General features: G+C 47.3%; 1 protein-coding gene and 1 long non-coding RNA gene across 2 annotated transcripts in view; one reads left to right on the top strand and one right to left on the bottom strand.

Annotated features, from left to right (window-relative positions):
• The window catches only part of LOC134165864 (uncharacterized), a 303,752-nt gene that overhangs the window by 223,891 nt on the left and 59,004 nt on the right, over positions 1–20,857 (bottom strand). The gene's annotated exons all lie outside the window — the stretch shown is intronic.
• The window catches only part of DMBX1 (diencephalon/mesencephalon homeobox 1), a 28,562-nt gene continuing 14,114 nt past the window's right edge, over positions 6,410–20,857 (top strand). The window contains exons 1-2 of the mRNA XM_062623015.1: positions 6,410–6,520; positions 6,679–6,797. Of these exons, the coding sequence (XP_062478999.1) occupies positions 6,514–6,520; positions 6,679–6,797 (126 nt within the window). The 5' untranslated portion in view covers positions 6,410–6,513. The remainder of the gene's footprint in view (positions 6,521–6,678; positions 6,798–20,857) is intronic.

Raw genomic sequence — 20,857 nt, 5'->3', positions numbered from 1 at the left:
GAACCTTCTTTGTTGCCTCAAATTTCTTACATGACCTGTGCCCATACAGGTAGGTGCATCGTGGCATTCCCAGAGAAAGCGTGTCCTCTTATGGACTTACCTTGTGCTCCTAAAACCAAACAAAATGTCTCCACAGCTAATGGCAGCAGCCTGAACCACAAGACACTGCAAGGGTAAGCAAAGCAGAGACTGAATTTCCTTTGCAACTCACATGGGATTGGGGTCCAGCTGGAAAAAGCGCAGTCTCTTCATGCCAAGCCCATAGGCAGCCACAGCTTCTCTGGGCAACCTGTGCCAGTGCCTCACCACCCTCACAGTAAAGAACTTCTTCCTTATATCCAACCTGGATCTCCCCTGTTTAAGTCTGAACCCATTACCCATTGTCATATCACTACAGTCGCTGATGAAGAGACAGTCCCTGATGAAGAGTGACTCTTCATAGAATTCCTGATGAAAATCCAAACCTTCTGTAAAGGGGGCACTTTTTAAAGCAACTCCACTCATTTAGATAACCTTTTTTAAGCAAACAATGAGATTTCCCTGGCTTTAGACTGATGGATAAAATTGGATGAAGACAAGGAATAGCTTGGGCACTGGGTGGTCCCAGACCAGAGGAAAGCCATGAACAGAGGGTTCTGAATCCATCCCAGGTGCTCACATCCAGGGGAATTTTAGTGCATCAAGTCAGAGAAGAAATTTAATAACATTTTCAAACAAATAGGAGCATTTCTGAGATATTATTGTGCAGTTTCTGGTTTGCTGATTATGTCTAGGCAGCTTGTGAAAAGAATGGAGGAAAACCACCTGTGTCCTTGCCACAGAGCAACCCAGGCATAGTGTGTCCCTATGGGAAGCTGGACATCAAAGGCCATTGTTCCTGGGAAGGCAGGGACACAGACAAGGGAGCCCACTCTTCCTGGCTCTGGTAGTGGTGTTGGGCACATCATTCCTGTATTTATTTGCCTTTTCTCCTCACCTTTCCTGCTTATCTCTTTTGCCCTGGATGCCCTCCTTTTCCTCGCTTCATCTGCAGCTCCTGGGCCAGAAAAGGCCTCCTGTTCAGCCGGAGTCTCTGAACACAGCTGGGATTCACGGAATAAATAAATAAGCAGATCTGCCCATCATAACTATACTTTAAATTCCCTGCACGGGAGAGACTTCCCCTTTACATTCTCTCAGCTAACACTTTTACCAGGAACCAGAGGCTGAAAAAATTGATCTCTTTGGCTGTTTTCACCTAATACTCTTGGTAGATTTGATTCCTTACAAAACCCAGGCTAAAGTAAGGAGCGGCTTATTACAGTTATAAACTGTACTTAACAGCAAAACAAAAAAGAAAATAAAACCAAGAAATTCCCTTAGCTGCTTTTGAGAGAAGGATGAGTCCAATGAGGGAATATGGAGCTTTATTACTCAAACACATAGAGCTAGTTGTTGTCACAATTAAGAGCAGAAACAGGAGGAGGAACTGAGCTTGGTCTTTATTTCATGATATTCAGCTCACCTTCTCCTCCAATTATAAACCCACATGCCTCTGCAATCAAGGTATAAAGTTTGGGTCTGAGATGGAAAAGTCCTCTAACTCTCGGCAGAGGAATGAAAGGCTAGACGAAGAACTGGAGGAAGGGTAAGAAAACAAGCGAGAGAGAGAAGGTGTTGGGTTCCCTTTAAAGCAGGTACCTAAATCTGAGGATTTTTTTTTAACCCTCTTTAAGATGAAGGCTCTGCTAATAACATGTCCAGAAGATGGCTCCTGGCAAATTGCTTTGTTATTCTTGTCAAAAAAAAAAAGTCCCTTGGAAGCAGTCAATTTTAAACCATATATCAAAATGATTAATTGCCCTTAAATGAGCAGATGTTGAAGTACCCTTGAATGGGGCTAACGCTTTTTGGATTGCAAACATAATGTATTCATGGACTTGGAAAAATATCATTAGGGCTATTAATTAGCTATAAGCACCAAAAGCTTTGGTGACTCCAAGGTGTTCGCTTTTCTTCCCCCCCCCCCCTTCTTTCTTCTCTTTTTTAAGACTTAAGGGGGAACAACTGGTTTTACTGGAATAAGATTAGCAGGTATTTTTTAATCTCATGTAGAAAACCTTGCCAAGTAGCTCAAATTGGGAAAGCTGTAAGAAATACTGGCTGACCTCTAAATATAGGTAGGAACTAGCCACAATAGCCAGCACCTAATGAGGGAGCACAAGTATAGTGGGGCAAAGAAAGAGAAGGAAAGGATAAAAGAAAGAAAGCTGGCTTTGCAGGAGGCTGCTTAGGATACAACTCTGGTCTCAGCCAAGGGAGGCATGAAGGTTTGAGTTGATTTTTTGGGGGGGAAAGGTGCTTTGTGTGCTCCTAATTTGGGGAGAAAGGAACTTTTATTGCATAGTTGGCCCTGGAGGAGAAAAATATAAATTCTTCTTCCCACTAATCTTGCTTTCCTCCAAACCTCCAAGAGCAAAAGGAGAAATGTAGCAAGCTGTGGCTTGAGACCTTTTAGTAACAGAAAATCCTTAAAAGTGAGCCTGTTTTGGTCTCTTTTCAAATACTGCATCAAATATATTTTCAATGAATTCATGGGAAAAAAAAAAAAAGGAGGCAGGGAAGAGAGAAAAAAAACTTTTAAAATCTGTTTAAGTTTATAAACAAGATTAAAGAAACAATGTCAAGGGTCTTATGGAAATGGTGATAGTGCCCCTTTAAATAAGAGCAAGTGGAGATTTTCTATATCACTGTGCAGTTTAAATCTTTCTTGATGGACCGGACACTAGTCCTCCTTAAATCCTTCAGAAAGCTGCTTTAAGGAAAAAGGCTGCGAGGAATTTCTTCTCGCTTTAATTGCTTAAGAAACGGTTCCCACAATGAGCTGTGGCCTAGATTTGCCTCTCATTTAAGTTCTGATTTTTAAAAGTTCACAAGTTAATCCCCTTTCGGTCTCACACGAATGCGGTTGGCGTCGGGGACAAAGTACTGGACAATGTCTGGAACATTTCAAGCCCCCAAAAGATGCCTTATACCAAATAATAATTAAAAAAAAAAAACAACAGCCAAAAATAAAAGAATAAAAGAAAAAAGACACCACCACCACACCCCCCCCAAAACCAAACCAAAGCAAAACCAAGCAACGTGGCCCTGATTTAGTTAAGTAGCTGCTTTAAGATCTTGTTGCCACTATAATTTGAGGCAAGTAGAAATTGTCTTGCACTGCATCTGCCGTAGATTCAGGGGTAAGGAGGTTTGTCAGTGTTTGCAGTTTTCTTCCTTCTCTGTCTTCCAAGGACGGAGCTTTATTTCTCTTTATTCAACCTAGAATTGAGTGTCTGCATGTCTAGCACAGTTTACTGTCTTGGTAAGAGGTGTGATAAAATTCACACAAAGAAACCAAAGAGGGAGTGAAGGCGGGAGTTAATGCATTAGCTGTTTAAAACATAACCAGCTTGGCTTTGATTTCAGTTGTTCTGAGGGAAACAGCCACGATTTCTGTGCAAATGCACACACAGTTCTGTGTGTATGGGCATGGGGGGCGGTGTAAAATACCCGAGATAGAGAAATTACATGTGGTTCTAAATAAAAAGAGGAAAGCACGGTTTTCTTCCAACATTATGCCCTGATCGTCCCATCATTTCATTTTTCTTTTTTTTCGAAAAGCAGTTTTCAAACGAGAAGCATCATCTGTCCTTCCCTCATGCAGGTGAGAGCGCTTAGAGCAATGTGGAAACCTGAAAATCCCGGTTCACTTAGAAAAGACGGGAAAAATGGTCTTCGAAATAGATTTTTTGGTGCATATATAGACCCACCCAGTTAGCCAAAATATTACCGTTAATTACCCACAAACTTGAAATGTGCTTTCCACTTGGTGAGCTAACAAATTCCCCCCACCCTGTCTTGTAGCGCAGGATCAAGTCGGGGTGGCAGATTTATGTGTTTTCATATTTCATTTCGCTCTGCGATGCAAAACTTACAAAAAATACCAGATTTCTATCTCTTTTTCTTCTTATTATTATTATCATCATCGTCATCATCATTTACCGGCAGGGTTGGAAACAGCCGGCCCTAGCCCAGCCAAACCAAGCTCGGGTTTCGGACCCGATACCAGCCGCAAGTTTGCAGAGCCCCGAGGCTCTCGGGAGAGAACGAGGCCGGGGGAAGGGTCGTGGGGGACCCCCCCCCTGCAACTCCCCCTTTCCAGGGCTACCTTCTTTCCTGCCCAGTCCCCGTCCCTCCCTTGTTTCCCAGCGTTTTGGAAAAGAAACCCCCGTAATCGCGACACAACCGATTTCCTGATGCGTTGCCCACATCGATACCTTGGGGTAGGGGGTGAAATGTGATAAATCAGTTCTGCGGACAAACTGGGGTTATGCTTCCGAGCTGCGCTAAACGCACTAGTTACTCGTTTCTGCGAAGAAGCGCTGAATTAAAACGCAGTAATTTATTTAGAGGGGCTGGCTAAACAGCAGAAATCCCGTCGCTGGAGAACTAGGAAAGATTTTATGAAGGCAGAGAGAAACTGTTATTATTTCTTCGGGGGAAAAAGGGGGGAAATTAAAACTAAGGATTTTTCATCGAAGCAATCATAAAATCTCCCGTGCTCAATAGCTCCACGAGCAGAAAAGAGAGACAAGGGTGAAATTGTGGGGTTGGATTTTGTGCATGGGCTGGAAGCGACAATTCAGGGAGAGCAGGAGCGACGCGCTGCCCCAGCCCGACGGGCACAGCACCCTCGGCCCCTCTGCACGGAGTGGGGGAACCTTCCAAAGTTTGCCGGTTGCTTGAGCAGATATTTGCGCCCCGGGGCTGCAGTTTGTGCCCCAGCTCCTGGGAGTTACAAGTCCGCGGGGTAGCTCCCAGCCAGGCTTTGGGGAATGAGAGGGGGCTTGCAGGGGGGTGACTGTGTTTTGGGAAGCATCATCCTCCTGCTCCTTGCCGTCTCCCGTTTCAACTCGTTGTGATTAGAGGAGAAGGGAATGTGCCGGTTGTAAACTCAGGAAGGGAGGTGCGGCGTTCATTTACAGTGACCCCCAAAAAGCAAAGAGGGTGATTCCCCGTGGGCTTTGCACGGTGGTGCCCAGGTCAGCTCGGACACGGCGCCCCGAAAAACACCCTCGAAAAGTGGTAGCGGCAATCAAATCACTGAGTTTCACCCAATCGGTTTCCCAGCCGAAAGCGGGTGGTTATTAATTAGAGGGTGCGGGGGGCTCCCCTCCTTCCTGGGGAGCCAGCGGGACTTCGGCGGAGAGAGGGCTGGAATAGATTGGAATATATTTCAATAGATTCACCCCCTCCCTCTCTTTTCCGAGACAATCACTTGGTCCTCCAGAGCCATTGGAGGGGGAAAATGTATCTATAAAATAAAAATAAATACAAGAAAGTGTCACTTGGAGCCTTCTGGCGTCCTAGAACCAGACCGAACTCCTCTTTTTTTTTTGCCAGAATTTGTACAAAATATCAAGCTCAAATTAAAAGGTATTCTCCCTCCCCCCCCCCCCCCCCCAACCCCCCTAATTTTTCTTGTTCCCTTAATTCCTGTCTAAACAGTTTTGCTCTGGGAGAAGAAATCTTTTCTATAGGAGGGAGAGAGAGGGAAGGGAAAAAAAAACCTTCAAGAAGAGAAGGGTATTATTGTTTTAATCCTCTTACCCGCAGTCATTTTAAAACAGGGTGTTTTGGAGCCTGAAATGGCGTCTCGTCTCCCAATCCCATCCTAAATCCTCCTGGGCTGGGAGAGAATCTAAAGGCAAGGAGCTGGCATCTATTAGCAATCTCTCTAAAGGCTTTAAACTGCTCTTTCTGCTGGGAAGGCATGGCAAAGCTGAAAAGCAAACACAACCACCTCTCCAGTTTGTGAGCTCTGCCAGATAACCAGCCCGACCGCCGGCCGAAAAAGTACCTGCGAAAATTCAGCAGAGTGAAAGAAATCAAAAAGAAAAGCTGGTTTTCCTCTTTTACATCCCGAAAAAAAAAAGGGGAAAAAATAGGAATAGAGTATAAAAACATACTACAAAAGCGGGGGGAAGCGTTAAGTGATGGTCCTTGATCCTCCGAAGCTCCACGGCCTCCCCTCCTTGCCCGCTCCCACCCTGCCGCATCCCCCTGAGCTGGCAGAGCCGTCCGATCGGAGCTGTCCCGACGGGACGGGATACGGGTCCACCACTATTCCTAATTTCATCTCTCTATGTCGTGTCCTCCCCACTTCTCCCTATTTAGAAGAGGGACCAAAGGGTTCAGCAGGCTTGGCTGGGACAGCGAAAGCACCAGGAGGAGGGTGAGGACAGCGGTGGGTCTGTAATTAACGCTGGAGATTATACCCAGCAGCCCCACTACGCAGGGGCCGTAGGGGAGAGGGGAACTTCAGGGGCCGCTCCGGCAGGGGATGTGTGTGGGGGACATGGTTTCCCTCCTCTCTGCCCCTACAGACCCCATCATCCCCTCCAGCCGAGGTCTAGCCCTCCTCCTTCCAGCGGCATCCCATCCGCTCCCAGGGATTTAATCATGCGTTTACACCTCATCTTGGAGTAAATGACTGGTAAGAAGTGCTGGGGGTGGAGGGGTGGTGGTGGGGGTGTATCAGCAGCCCCGGTTTTGATTGACAGGGTGGAGGACCATTGAAAATCTTGCTGGGTAGCTCCCGGGTCGCTATGAAGCTCCTTTTAAAAATCCTTCTTCAATGCTGCCTCCCGGTAGATGGCAGCTCCGCCGGGCGCGGAGGCAGCGCGCAGGCAGCGCGGGCGGATGGAGTAGGGCGGGACGGGGCGCAGCGCCGCGCTCCCACGGCGGGCGGAGAGGCTTCGCCACCGCCCCAGGTAAGAAACCCCCCCCTACAGCCCCGGGCAGCGCGGGTCCGGCGGGTTGGGGATGCGGGGGGGAAATAAGGGGAGTTTGGGGCTTGTTTGCGAAGGGGGGGAGCCGGCGGCGGGGATGCGCGCACCGCGGAGGGGGGAAACCCGGGCGCCAGAGGAAGTCCCATCCCCTCCTGTTCTCTTTATTTTTGCTTTATGTGGAGTACTTTACACTTTCACAAATCAAAAAGGGCAAAGCCCCAGCTACCAGCCCAGGGCCTCGCTCACTCCCGAACCACACGCTCCGGTGTGGATTTAGGCAGGGGAAAAGAGGGGTGCAACCCTGCTCGACTCAAGGTGGGAGACGCGCATCCCTCCGTCTGCCGTGCGCCGAAGAGGGGGAGAGTGCAACTTTCTCCCCACGGTTTCCATAACGTTTTAATAAGCCGCGCAGCCCGGTGAGCGCTTGCCGGAGGGTCAAAGCGACAGGGTGGAGGGGCGATGGACCCTCTTAGGGGTGGCTCGGGGGTTGTTTATTCTTTCTGGTGCGGCTCGAAGTTGAGCGCGGAAGGGATAGTAAGAGAGGGCGAAATTCCTGCAGCGCTGAGAAACCTGTCTAGGGCAAAATTACCCACTCCTACATCAGCCCTTTGAGTGGTTAGACGGTAAAACGGCCGGGGACCCGCCTGCACGGAGCTGTGGGGGCCGGTCTGTGCAGCCCCCCTCCCTGCTCTCGCTCTTCAAGAGGTATATAAATCCCGGACCTGCGCTGTCAGGCTCGCTTGATAAATTAAGGGCTTCGCAGTCGAAACCTATTTACACCTCCATTACAGGGCTAACCAAATGGGGATCAGCATGCATATTTTTACCGCAAGAGATCTCATACATCTTCGCCAGAGTCGCCCCTCGGGCCATGGGATAACAGATAGGAAAGGGGGGGTGCTCCTCTGTAGCCAGCACTTGAGTGGAAAAAAAGTCCGTGTCCCCGCTCGGTGCCGCCGCCCGGGGCACCGGGGACCCGTCCCCTTTGCAGGGGGCAAGGAGAGAGCGAAAGTGACCTCCTCGGGATGGGGGTCCCGCAGTGGGGGGAGCACGGGACACGAGCTCCTCCAGCCCAAAGCAGGGCCCTTGAAGTTTTGCCTTCGGAGTAGGTGGGGTTTGACTGCGGGACCGGCCATGGTTGCCCCTTTTCGTGGGAAGAAGGGGCAAGAAACTCTCCGCACGGAGCCCTGCTGTCCCCGCTGCCGGCGGCTTTCTCCGGTTGCTCTTTTCGTTGACTTCCTGGTGAGGACCTCGGGGAGGAGCGGGGGTCAGTGCACCCCGAGCCGGGTCCTTGGTTTCCCGAGGGTCGCCTCTTCGGGTGCGGCAGGAGGAAGGACGGAGGGGGCACCATCCCCCGTTTCCTGGTGGGATGCGCGCACCGAGCGCTTCCCGATCACTTTCGAAAGGAAACGCCGGCAGAGTGAAGAGACACCGAAGCCTGGGGCCCAGAGAAGGCTTGGCCCAAACCCTCCGTCCCTGGTGGGAGCAGAGGAGTCTTTGCGGGGTTTCCCCCGCACCCTCCGCTCCAGCGGGCCGGGCTCGGCTGCGTCCCGGCTCCGGTTCCAGCGGCGGGGAAAAAAGGAACTCGCCCTTCTCCGCCCCATCCCGTCCCCTCCGGCTGCCCCCTCCAGTTTCACTTGGTTAGCTCAAGTTTTCCATGTAAATGACAGTAATAAATATCTAATAATGTCCCGCAGCTATCGGCTGCTGCCGAGCAGCCGGTATTAATGAGACATCCAGGGGAAGGGGGGATAAAGGAGAGGGGGGGGAAAGAAGAATTAAAAAGGAGAAAGGAAAGTTTTTCCGCTCTCCCCAACCCGTTTCTATAAGCGAGGCGGGGATGGGGAGCGCAGAGCCCCTCAATTCCTCCTCAGCGGTAGCACCTGTGGGTCGCGCTCGGGTTCAAACCCGTCCCCTGTAATTAAGCCCCTTCCTAAATCCCAGCAATTCTCCCCGGGGGCCCGGGAAGCGGCGGGCCCGGTCGCATCCCCAGCCCGGGGGCTGCCCTCCCGAAAACCCTGCGGAAATGCCTGTGCCCGACCCCGCCGTGATTCCCAAACAATTAATGGGGCTGCAAAGAGCTTTTAATGTTGATGGGGTCGGGAAGGAGGGGGTAGGCTTAAGGCTGAAATTAAACCGTGAGAGTTGGATTTGCTCGCCTAACGCTAAGCAAATGAACTGATTACCTTCTTTCCAAACGCATCAGTCATACTACATTAAGTAGCAGAGAGCTAATTATCCCAATTAGGAGGCTGATTTATAATTAATGGCTTGGACCAAGTGATAATTGGATGTTAATGGATAACAGTTTTGTCTGAAGTAGCCTCCCGCTTCCCCAAAGGCAGGGCTGGAGGGTTTGGGTTTTTTTAACTCTCCCTCTCCTCTCACCTCTGCACAAAGCAAATGAGGAGTGGAATCCGCTCCTGCCTTGCACGGAGGGGACCGTCCCGGATCGCCAACTGGCCGGGGTTCAGCGAGGTGGGCTGCGGAGTCACCTCCAGAGAGCCCCTTCCCCAGCTTCTCAAACAAACCCTGTTGCTGTTTTTCCTCCCTTCTCTGCTTTTGTAAGCCATGACCCATAGCAGCCGGGATGTCTCGCGTCCACAGTGGGTGCTAGTGTCCTCGATGGGGGGCAAAGGCTGAGCCCCAAGGGGTGCCCCACCGCAGACGAGGCTGCCCCGCTGTCCTAGGGAGAGCAGGATGGGTCTCACCCCTAGGAAGACGGGTTTTGTACCCTCCCTGGTCCACATTCACCCTGCAGTGGGGAGCACAGAGCGAGCCTGCAGTTTCTCACCGCTCTGCGTTTCTCTTGACCACATCTCAGATGGCACATCATCTCAGAACGGGCACATTGACTGTTTAGCTTTTCTGTTCCACGCTCACTTTTCCACCCGCAAGCCGATGCAAGTCAATCCCAGTTCCTCCTTAGCCCCAGCTGTCGAGACTTGGACCTACAACCCTTTGGCTTTCAGACTGTGTTTCTAAGGTCAGTTTTTCCGCTCTAAGAACCGTACGGGAAGAAAATTCCTGAAAGGGTAAGAGTGACTTCAACTCGGAGTTACCCCGTGACCGATGAGAGGTTGTGTTAAATTACACCAATGTACTCGATACAAAAATACATTCAAAATCTCACTGTCAGTACACAGGGAGCCAGTTTAGATTGCCTTTCCAGCTTTCCCTGCTAATTTAAAGAGATCTTGATGTTTAAATGGGATGTTCTCCCTTTGCTCATATGTACCAGCAGGCTCCTGCAGTGATCTTGCCACTGTCTCAGAAGACACAGCTCTGTTTCACAGAGTTGGCGCAGATGTGGCTTCTCCTTAGTGCTAGGGTCGTTCCCTGCCTCAAAGAAACAGAGCCGGAGGAACTTCTCACAGGTCAGAGGGAAGGGCAGGCTGGCCAGGCAAGTTTTGCACGATATAGTCGTAAAGGGAGTGACTGCAGTGGGTTCTGTTCCCTGTGTCTTTACACTTTAAAAGAACGTTTTGCTGAGAAAGAGAGGGATCAGATGAAAAGAAGCTGGGGTGAGTAGAGTTTCTCTTCCCTCTGTCATTATCGGAACCATCCCTGCCAAAACAAAGGCGCTGCAGAGAAGGCGCAGGACCACGCTCTGATGTGGTTACCTATTAGTTTTGAGGTGAAGCGATGGGCGCACCCTTTAGCTAGAAGTATCTCGTGTTTTCTGAGACACCAGTTATTCTTTCAGTGTTTTTTCAGGATCAGCACGAAATTCAGCTCGTCAGGTTGGAAATGCTTCTACTGAGGCATTGGTGAATGTCAGTTGCCTTTTAAAATATTCAGTGTTGATTGCCACCACTCACGTTCGAACAGAAATGCTTACAGCTACCTGGCTTCATTTGGCAAAAACACACAGGTAGGAAAACCACTGAAGAAAGCACATTCAATAGAGCCCAAATTTTCCAGTTCCATACAACTGCTGATTAACTACCCTGCTTTAGGGGAATGTCCATCAAAATGTGATTGTTGTAAAAACAGTGGAGAATTCTGAAATGCAGCAAAATATCTAGGAATGAATTCCTGGTGCACCAAGGTTAGCCAAATCCTGGGGCTTTTCCTGCCATTCTGTTCCAGACTAAAAGCTACTGAAACGGTTTTGGTTTGTTTTGTTTGTCTCTTTTGACTTCATCAGGCTTTGGATCAGAGTCCTTATGTTTTCTAAAGCAGGTCAAGTACAGATATAGCTCCTGGGACAGGGACAGTCTTGGAGAGGGGGCTGGAACCACCGTGGACCAGCAGTTCTCCACAGGGTGGGAAATGGATGTTTACAGCCAGGAGTTGTGAGAGGACCACAAAACAAGTGTGATTTCTTCTTGGTAGCTGCTGGCACAACTCTTTTAGGATCAAGTGCAGCCTCTGTATGTCCAGAGCAAACATTGACTTGAGAAATGCTGCTCTAAAACTGTCCAAGATGCTAGAACTTAAAGTGTGTATGTGAGAGATGCTTGGGAACTCAGTGAGGAGGTGAGCTGATAGTTCCCAGGGCAGAAAATGCTCCCACAAAGGGAGCTGCAGAAAAGCGGTGTCTCCAACCATTTGACACCAACCATACTGAGCACCGGGGCAATGAGCAGGCAGCAGCTCTGCATCCTCTTAGTGTGTGTTAGCCCAAGATGGAGAAATGTGCTTGGGCTGAAGGACTGCACATCTTTCCGCAAACCCCAGTGGATCTTTAGCTGCTCTGCCTGCTTTACAGTGCACACAGCTCTTTAAAGCACAGATCACCTGCTGGTGGCCAAAATATATCGCTTACCTTGGCAACTGCACTTCAGTGTATGGATCCAAGTGCTTACGGGAAAGGAAGTGTTACATGTACCTGCTGTGCTCCCCAGCTGCTGGCATCTTTCCTGCTAACTCCAGTTCATGGCCTTGTTTTAAAGTGGCACAAGTCTTGTCCCTTCTCTGGCCCTTGCTACTAAATGCCACTGAATTCAGATAGCTTTTTTAACATTAGGAAGAAAATTAGTGTTATTACTTGTAAAGAAGGAAAACTTAAAACTTCTGGTTTAATTCTTGCCCCACAATTGCATGGCTTGCTGGAGCTGCTTTTCAATATTTATTACTTCTTTTTGACTAAGGTGGGACTTTTCTGTCATTTTGCCTTGTAGCTGATCTTAGTCTGGGCAGAAGCAGTTGCCATCATGTGTTTTGTGACTGTAATTTTGAAGGCTACAGGCACCATCTATGTGCGAAAACCTGTGGTCCAGCTGTACTTGCAGAAACATCTTGGGTTCAGGCTCTCAGCTTCTGACCCTTTTGAAATTTGCTTGCTCTCTCAACGATCAGCTTCAAGCAAAATTGCACTCTTCAGCTAACCAGGTGGAAGAGTACATAAGAAAGTCATATTGTGCCAACTGGGTTAAACTCCAATGATGCAGTGCAGATCACTGTATTTCACAAAGACACGTTGTGCTCTCCTCCTTGTGTGCTTATCTAGCTGCTCTCATCTAAACACCCAGAACTTAGGGCTCCAACTGACATTTGCTTGGTGAATGGTGATGGTGGGTGGAGAAATTTCCCTCCCTTCGTACCTCATCCCTGTTGCTGCCCTTGAAACCCAGCATCTCGGTTGAGGCATCACACTGGGAAGTGCTGGGAGCAAGTGCATGTTCTTTTCTGCCAGTCCAGCTACCAGGCTGGCAGCACCTTAGAGCAGCAGGAGAGGAACTGGGTATGTCTTTCAGTGACTGAGCTCTCGTGATAGGGCTCAGAGTGAGATTGTAAGATCAGTATTGTGGTTGTGGTACTCAGGACAGACAGAGGATCTTGGTCACTAAATGTCTTAAAAAGGCTTAAAACCATATTTTGCCACAGAACTCTAGATCTTGCCTTGTTAACGAGACCAGTAACATCCTCCAGGACATTGGACCATCTTCCAGGGAGAGTGGAGATTCCTGAACACCACCAGCAGCTCCAAGGACCTGTCTTTAAGTCAGTCAATTTGCTCATGCAAGCGATCTGCAATCAAATACACCGCAAGCAAAACTGTACCAGGGGCAGAGAGCAGGCATTGAGCCACCCCCCCATGCTGTCAGCGGCCCTGAAGAAGGGCAGAGTTTGGGAAGTCTGAAGCTCTCTCCTCTCTCATCGTCTGGTTTGGAAAATTCTCTTCACCAGCGTTAAGACAAACAAAATGATGCTTCTCAAGCAAAACCATTTTCCTAGAAGTGAGAGGAAAGGCTGAGCCAAACAAACTGCGTGCAAATACAACAAGCCAGAAACACGCTTGTTTTGGAAAGAGTGAGGAGGGAAAGTACTTGTTGGTTGTTTTTTTATTTTCCTTGCATATAAACTCACAAGTTAAACAGTTAAAGCTGGTTGCGAATTCAGTAGCTTGTTTGCATGGTGCTTTAAGGTTACCCCATGTCAGGGCCAGTGCGGAGGCAGAGATGCTGTAAGGTCTCAAGACGTGGGAACAGATGGGCAGCACGGGTATGTGAGAGCCTGACTGCAGTGGGATGCTGCTGTGGTCCACATCCACCGACGTGCAGTGTGCAGCAGCAATGCTGTTGGAGCTGGGCTGTAGGTACTCCAAGCTCCTCAGGGTTGATCTGGGCTGCAGGGTTTGGCTTCCATTGCACTGTTAACCATAAGAAATCTAAAATGCATAACTTTAGTTGTTCTTTACCAAGCTGGAAGCAGGATGAGATCTTGAGACTAGAGTTAAGGTGATGTTCGTATTAGGAGCTTTTCTTATTTACCCAGGAAAATGTTTCTGCTTCAATATAAATGCCAAGAGCTTTCACTGAGCACTGCTCTGAAGGGGAGAAGGGAGGTGTGTTTATACCGATTTGATCTATAAACACTGATTGTCATGTGTACGGCAAGCAAGAGATTTAGCACCACAGTGATGGTTAGTGATCTCAGTCCTGGCTCTACACTGCAAATCGCTGCGCTCCAAGCCTTAAAACTTATGCCTGGCTCAAAAGTAGGCTTTGAGAGTGTCTCTTACTTTATCTTATTTTGAACCTTGCGAGCCTGCCCTTTGAAGAAAGTCTCTGCAAACAGAGGCCCTGTAAAGTCTTTTGCAGGGAACTGTCTAATCAATCACTGGGTTCTGTTATCGGGGGCTTTGAAGGGTGGAGAGGGAGAATGCTGGTTTCACAAAAGCCTTAAACAAAAATCGCAGCAGCTGATGAGGGTTACCTCTGTCAGCCAGGCCCCGTTACCTGAGCTGCTTTCAATCTGGTGTGTGACTTTGTAGAGCACTACAGTAAAACTCCCTTGCCTCAGCAGGATGCTCTGAGGTTTGTTTCATAAAACTCATGAACCCTCTTACAACCTGTTATGTTTCTGGTACAAACAGATGAGATTGCAAGTATAATTGCTGTGCTCTTCAGCATCGCAGCCCTCACCAAGGCAATTATTTGGCAAAGTCTATCCAAAAACTGTGCCGCTCTCCATAAGTGGAAGTATTTCCAAATTTCATCTGCTGTCAAACCTCCTGGTTTTAGGAAAAAAGATCTTTTTCATTTATACCAAAGTCAGCAGTAGTAGTTGAACGTGAACTGCAGGAATTGATGTAATCAGTCAGGTTTTGCTCTCAGTGGGTTGAGACTTGTTTAACTAGACTGGATCTAAGTAAGATCTCACTCTGCACTAAGAAATTGACTGCTTTTAAATCCAGGATTTACAGAGGTGTACAAATATTGCAGGAAGACCAGAAATGGGGAATCTTGTTGTTTTGAGAGCTGTTTTCAAATTCGTTTATTTCAGTTATAAGAAAAGTCCTTTGGAAGCCTGGTTTTATGGTGCACATTGCTCTCGGACTTTGACATTTGAATGAGAAGCTATGATGTATTGCAGTATTTCAAATTATTTATATTTCATCCACTACAAAAGTGAGATTTTTTCCTTACACGTTCAGCAATCTCACGTGAGGAACAAAACTGATTTGTAACAGGCTGGTTATTATTTTATGTGATTTTAGACCTTTATATATCTTAAAGATTTAGGGATACATATATATATAAAAAAAAAATGAAGAAAACATCTGCAAGGATCATTTATTCAGGACCCCCAGGTATGTAATTCATTTAGTAACAAATACATATAAAACTGATGTCTGTATGTAGAGTGAGCCTATTTTCTTAGGCTGTTAGATAAGCAGAGACAGAGATGCATTATTTATCTTGCTGATTTAAAGTGTTTCTGAATAAGGACTCAAAGCATAAAATCATAAAGCAGAACAGCTCCAGGAGCGGGGGGAGAGATATTTTGTTGTGATCTTATTTTTGATGATGATTATTGCCAGTGGTAATAAGGGGGATGTTGTTAGCACAAACCATTTGCTGTTATTCCCCATTAGTAACGAACAACGGGTTCCTGTGCTTTGCATAAACACGAGTAGTGATTTGTACCGCCTGAGCAGCTCCTGGCCTGGAGAACCACAACTTTTCTTTTTACGTGACAGGGCTGCTTCTCTTTATTTCTATCACCTGCAGGACCCCAAACACCAGACAAGAGAAACTGACTTTTCTGTCATGATTTATCTTTTTTAACTGATGCTTTTCCTGTGCTCAAGCTGTGTCTTGCATTAGGGCACACACTCAAGGCAGTGCTGAGCTCTTCCAAACTTCAAATGCATCTCTAGCGAGTCTCTCTTTATCACTAATGAACTATGATGTTGAAATTCACTCTACCAGGGAGCTGCCAAAGTCCATATATAGCTTTTTTTAGTACAACTTATTTCCCACATGAAGAAGTCCTTATAAACCCCACTCCATCATCAACCCTCCCAGTTTCTGGACAGATTTAGTGAGATGATAACATAACACCCCACAGTGCCCACCATTCAAAAGCAGACTCTGGCATCCTCTTCTCGACTTCTCTAGGAAATCAAGCCTTTTTAACTCATTGGTTTTATTACCCCATTCTTCATGATGGCAACTGAGTATCTTGTATAGGTCAATGAATTTAGTCTCAGCACTTTTTGGGGATCACTCAGTTTTTTGAAGGACCAATTAAAGGGAAAAGAGAAGATACCAAAGCCCCTGCAAAGCTTCGAGTCCTACATCCAGCCTCAAACTCATCTCCCCAACAGTGTTTGTTTGAGAAGGGCATGCGCCTTGCCCTGGGCATTATTTTACTTCTACCTGGAAAAACTGGTCAGAATATGCTATTGAAGAAAATTCCTCCACCTCAACTCAGTTTAGATTTGGGGGGGAAGAGGGTACATTACTATTGCATAATGCACTTGATCAAAACCACAGTCTTGGTTTGAAGTTCCTTTTCCCCAAAGCAGTATCGCCACAGGGAGCTGCCGTTGATGTCCTTATTTAGGGCACCTTAGCATGGGGACAAACTCTTTGCCCATCACAAGTGACAGTTGAGTTTGCAGGATGCAGTGATAGATGATTCTCCTTTAATGAGTTTTGACAGTCCTTCGTTAAAGGTCTTGTGTGTGACTGGCAGGTGAAGCCAGGTACAGAGTGATCATGTCTTGAGAGGTGGAGTAAGGGAGTGAAATGAGGAGAGGAGTGAGCAGAAAATGCCCCTGATCTCAAATTTTCAGGTGCAGTTACTGCAGTTGCACTCTGGGTTTTGTGGTTTTGTCGTCTTGTTTTTCCTTGACAGAAGGGAAAATAGAGATGTTTTGTTACAAGAAAACTTCAATATCTCATTTTTTAAAGACATTTTATTATTCCCAGATCTGGTTCAGTTCCACGCATACACAAGCTGCAGTGTAGGAACAGGAGTTTTTACCTAGTGAGGAAATGCATGGTTCTCCCCTCTTCTTGTCTCAGGACAACATTATGTGCCTGGATACAAAATGAATTACCAGTTAACAGGGAAATTTAAAGCCTTTTGCAAAAGTTGAGAAGCCAGAGCTGATAATATTAAAGCCCATGGACAAATTCTGCTTATATACTACACCATTAAGTGGTATACAATAAATTGCAATACTCTTGTGCTATATGACTTTATGGAAACCTGAGGTTTTCAAGGCCAGTGTTGGGAAGCGGTGGATGGGAACCACATTGCAACTGGAGTAATGCTGCTTTGCTCCAGGAGAACGGGTTTCTCAATCCTGGCTGGTAAATGGGTGAATTGTTTTGTGTTAAGATTAAGCAGCAATTGCTGAATAAAGAGTGATCTGCTCTCTGGATTAGTCTGGGATGGGCAGGGACCTATATTGCCTGGCTTCTAGGCAATGCAGATGATGGAGAAACCTGGGTTTCTCACAGCCAGCAGCAGTTAAAGCTAAGGAGGGCCCCTAGTCCTCTCTGTGGGGTCAGATCTTAGAAGAACCTATCTCTTCCCTATAGGCTTAGAAAGAAAAATGGGTTCAGCATCCATGCAACTTCCATGGTGAAGACTTAAGTGTGAGGTAAAAGCCATAGGAGAGTTTTTGGGACTGAGGTAGTAATGCCAGGATTGCAAAGGCAGAAGGAGTGGGAACCCCGGCAGGGTCCGGCGCACGGCATGGTGCAGAGACCTCACAGCGTGGTGCTGCGAAATAGGGGTAGCAGAGGAAGAGCAAGTCTTTTGATGCCAGGGATGGGAGGGTCACTGATGAGGTCCAGAGGGGCCATGGAGAAGGAAACCACCAGCCCCAGGCGCTGCAGGGAGACATCCATCCCCCTGCGCTGAGCAAATACTGCAGGATCAGCCCTTGGCTCTTGGCAGGGGCAAACCCAGGATAGCCTCACCCCATATTTTTTTCCTGCACCTTTTCTCAGCTCCAAACTCCTTTCTACACTGCTCCCAACTCTTCAGTGATCTGTGATGCAGAAAATTGGGGTGATGCATTCCCTTTCTTTTGGGATGGACCTTACATTACTCTCCCAGCTGCTCTTAGCTTGTACCCTTCCATAAAGCAGAAGCTCAAACTTTGCTCTCATCCTCCTCCCAGCTGTGGCTGTTCCTGAGGCCCTCCAGCCACCCAGAGACATAAAAGATGCATTTGCAGAGTTTGAAAATTAAAACCATCTATACAGCCAGTGGGAAGGGATCAGCTTATTTGGTTGCTTAATGAAATATAAAGATTATTTTAACCAGTGTAAGCACTATTCGACAGCTTGTGAAACACGGCAGTGGCTTGATGAATGGCTTTCTCCATTAAAAAAAAATTGCTGCATGATGTCTTTTAAATATTTAATTTATTGGGGTTGAAGTGTGCTCGGAGCTGATGGTTAAACAGGAGCTGTTTGCGGTCTCAGTTAACTTTGCTTACCAGGCTGAACAGTCTCACTCAGTAAATTCCCTCATTTTTGATACTGAATCTGGGATGATATATTTGCTGCACAAGTGAGTAGGAAGTTCTGCCTCTTGTCTGCACCAAAGCATGCCAGGGAGTCATCACCAAAGCTGTGATGGGTATCGACTCCCGTCCTGAGTCCACCATTAAGTCCCCTGCTTTTTATTTTCTTTATTCTTTATGTGATGCACTCTCTTCTAGGCCACCCAGAAGAGTTTGTTCAGACACACACGTACACACAAAAGCATCTTCTAACAATCAAATAAACTGCAATCTTCCCGGAGCAAGTGTTTCAGTGGAAACACTGAGCTCCAGACACAACATCATTGGCAGCATCCTCACAAGACTATGTAGTATGGGAAAATTCCTCTCCTCGCCCTCTTCGTTTGTCCCTTAGTGTGCCAGCTTGGTACACAACCAACATCATGCAAGGGGGATTAGAAAAGAAACAGGCGTTTCTGTGAGTTGGGAGTCAAAGACACTTGGCCTCCCATGTATCTCCTGGCAAGGCTGAGCCCTGGTGTGGATTCTCCAGCATCTGTTAAGGACAGAGGTCTGGCAGCAGCCCAGGGCAGTTAGTAGGTTCTGTGTCCTCAAATGATTTCCACAAAGCATGTAGGAACTTAAGCTTTGAGCTCCCCACCCTGCTGGCCAAAGCTGGTGGAACCAGCCAGCTGGTTCACTAGTTAAGGGGTGGGAAGAGAGGAGGCAACGTGAAGTTGCAAACCTCTCTTTCACTGCCTGCGTTAGGCAGAAAAGCCAGTCTGCTCCTGGACTGCAAAAGCAAAGCAGCCAACAGCTCTCCAGCTGGCTGCAGTGGTCTTGCTGATGAGGATGGGGTCTGGCTGATGATGGGGTCTGAGCCAGCCCGGTGTGTGCTGAATGCCACACTGCCATAGGGTAGGGTGGGATGATCCTCTTTGAAAATGAACATGCCAGGGTGGGGTAAGGCTGCTCCACAGACACCACCAGAAGCATCCGTGGTAGTGTCCAGGTCACAGACCTGCAGGTCTTGCCCAGGTATCATGGAAAGATGTGGCCACATCAATGGCACGTGTCACTGGGTCAGGCTCTGGTCCCATATCATGTGCCACCAGCAGCAAAGCAACATCCCTGCTGGAATTTCACTGTGAACCCACTGTGGGGGAAAATGAAATGCCAACAATCTGCTGGTGTGTGAAGTCCCTCCTCACCTTGAGCAGAGAACCAAAAGACAATTTTGGCATTGTTCAGGTCTTCCCTAAGCTCGATTAGAGCAGAGCTATGGCATTCTTGTGTTTAGGCCAGCATGTGAGCCAAAAATATCTGTTTTCACAGTGGTTCAGCTTGGAACAGTATGCGCTTTCTCTCCTCTTAGAGTGAATAAATCCTTAATAGGATATAGATGAAGGTTATTATTTTGGTTTGGGGTTGTCTTTGCTTTTATAAAAACTAGGGCGAAATTTGAAATGAAGCATTTTGAATTCAAAAGTAATTGCCTGGATACCATAAAACAAAGCAGATCTTATTTTCCCCTGCTTTTCAGAGCTAGCTACAATACATCTCCTTAAATGCATTTTTCAATATATCAGCTATTCACGCAAAAAATTGTCAGTCTGTAGGACAGGTAGGAGGTAGGTTTTTTTTCTTATAGTTCTACATAGGATGTGGTAATAAATGATGTGACCAGTAATATTCTCCATGGGCCATAAGGTTGTGGCTGTCGTTGTGCAGAGCAAGGTGGGATGTGGATCCCTTCCAACTTGAGCTATTCTATGATTGTATGTAGGTACTGGATAGCCACTGATCTCTCTTTGAATCTAAAACTAAGGGATTGGGGAGTGAATCCAGGGTGGGTGAATAGGGAGACACAAAACAGATGAAGATGGCATCAGGGTGTGTATCAGGTCTCTATGATGTAAACGCACCTGGATCTGTTGCCTTCCACCAGTGCTCTTGGCACTGAAATCATGTGGTGGCAGAGCACAAGAGACTTAAGGAAATAGGAATGAGGCTGAGTGCTAGATTCCCAAATTATTGGTTTATAATTGCTGCAGCCTCTTTGAGAAGACAATCCCAAAGGCAACACTGTCACTCATGGCAGAATCATAGAATCCCTCAGTCTAAACCACAAACCCATCCCAGAGCAATGAAGACCATCCCTGAGCTGGCAGAATAACCAAACTCCAGCTGCATGCCTTCTTTCTGCATTCCTGGGTACCACATTGGAGAGACACTTGAGAGGGTGAAGCCATAAGGTGCCCTAGATCATTGCCAGACCATATAGGACAAAATTAACTGCTTTTCCCAGGAGGTACAGCTTGGTCACTCCATGTTTGTGCTTCCTACATCAAGGTGGTTTGGGAGAGCAGCAATTCAGAGCAGGAGAGGTAGGGGGACCAATTTGCTTCCATTCCTTCCTCTTTAATGAGAGTCTGTCCTCCATGGTGTAAATCCTCCACAGGACAAAATGAAAGTCTTTCCTCATTTGTGTAGGAAAAGCAACAGATAATTGTTTATCCAAATTTCTGCTGTTCAATGCATCAGGTTTCTCCTAAAATCACAGGAGTTGAACCACCTCCCTCCAGCGATCGGGGGTTTCTAAGATTGCCTAGATAACCCGTCTGCTTTCCTTAGCTTAGTGCAGCTGGACCTCTTTCTTTCATGTTCATTCATTCATTGCACTGACTTCCCAGATGATGAGTTGCTGATGTAAATGGTGTTTTAAGAATTATATTTTGTAGCAAGTGTTTCACAACTTCCTTTCCAATGTCTTACAAGCTGCAGAAACGGCATCCTGGAGGCCCTCACTCATTTATAACAGGGATTTATGAAGCATCACTCA

This window comes from Pezoporus occidentalis, unplaced genomic scaffold, assembly GCF_034315485.1.
Source record: "Pezoporus occidentalis ecotype Australia unplaced genomic scaffold, CSIRO_AGI_Poc_V1 ctg25, whole genome shotgun sequence".
Lineage (NCBI taxonomy): Eukaryota > Metazoa > Chordata > Aves > Psittaciformes > Psittacidae > Pezoporus > Pezoporus occidentalis.
Note: the sequence above shows the minus strand (reverse complement) of the source record. Positions and strands in the feature narration are given on the sequence as shown.